We start from the raw sequence: 367 nt of genomic DNA, 5'->3' as shown, positions 1-367 counted from the left end.
CACCGCCCCCGCCACAGAGGACACGTTCCGCATGGACCGGCTGTGAGGCGCGGACACCAGGAGCGTGGGAATGACGCTTGTTCCTGGGGCTCGGCCGAACCGGAGAGCCCGATGGGTCAGTGGTGGCGGAGCAGGAGCTGCGGCAGCAGCGGCTCTGTCCTGTACCACATGTACAATGAGTAAAGCTTGTCGTTCTGAGCTTGCAGCGCCGCAGACCCCCACTCCCTGTCGCGCCGTATTTCACCCCTTACCCACTCATGGCCATTAACGAGTAAGGAGTTTCCATCCGCCTTTTCCTCTCCAGAGCCCCCCCCGCCCCCCACCAAAGCTCCAGCGTGACATTGTCGGTTTATCCTTTGCACTAGAA

General features: G+C 61.6%; 1 protein-coding gene across 1 annotated transcript in view; it reads left to right on the top strand.

Annotated features, from left to right (window-relative positions):
* CRTC1 (CREB regulated transcription coactivator 1) overlaps positions 1-46 on the top strand; it is a gene marked incomplete at its 5' end in the record, with an annotated part of 18,803 nt that extends 18,757 nt beyond the window's left edge. Inside the window, one exon of the mRNA XM_010141034.1 lies at positions 7-46. Within this exon, the coding sequence (XP_010139336.1) occupies positions 7-46 (40 nt within the window). The remainder of the gene's footprint in view (positions 1-6) is intronic.
* Positions 47-367: the final 321 nt, after the last annotated feature.

The sequence above is a fragment of the Buceros rhinoceros genome, unplaced genomic scaffold (genome assembly GCF_000710305.1).
Source record: "Buceros rhinoceros silvestris isolate BGI_N320 unplaced genomic scaffold, ASM71030v1 scaffold11818, whole genome shotgun sequence".
Classification (NCBI taxonomy): domain Eukaryota; kingdom Metazoa; phylum Chordata; class Aves; order Bucerotiformes; family Bucerotidae; genus Buceros; species Buceros rhinoceros.
This window is presented reverse-complemented; position numbering and strand designations above follow the sequence as displayed.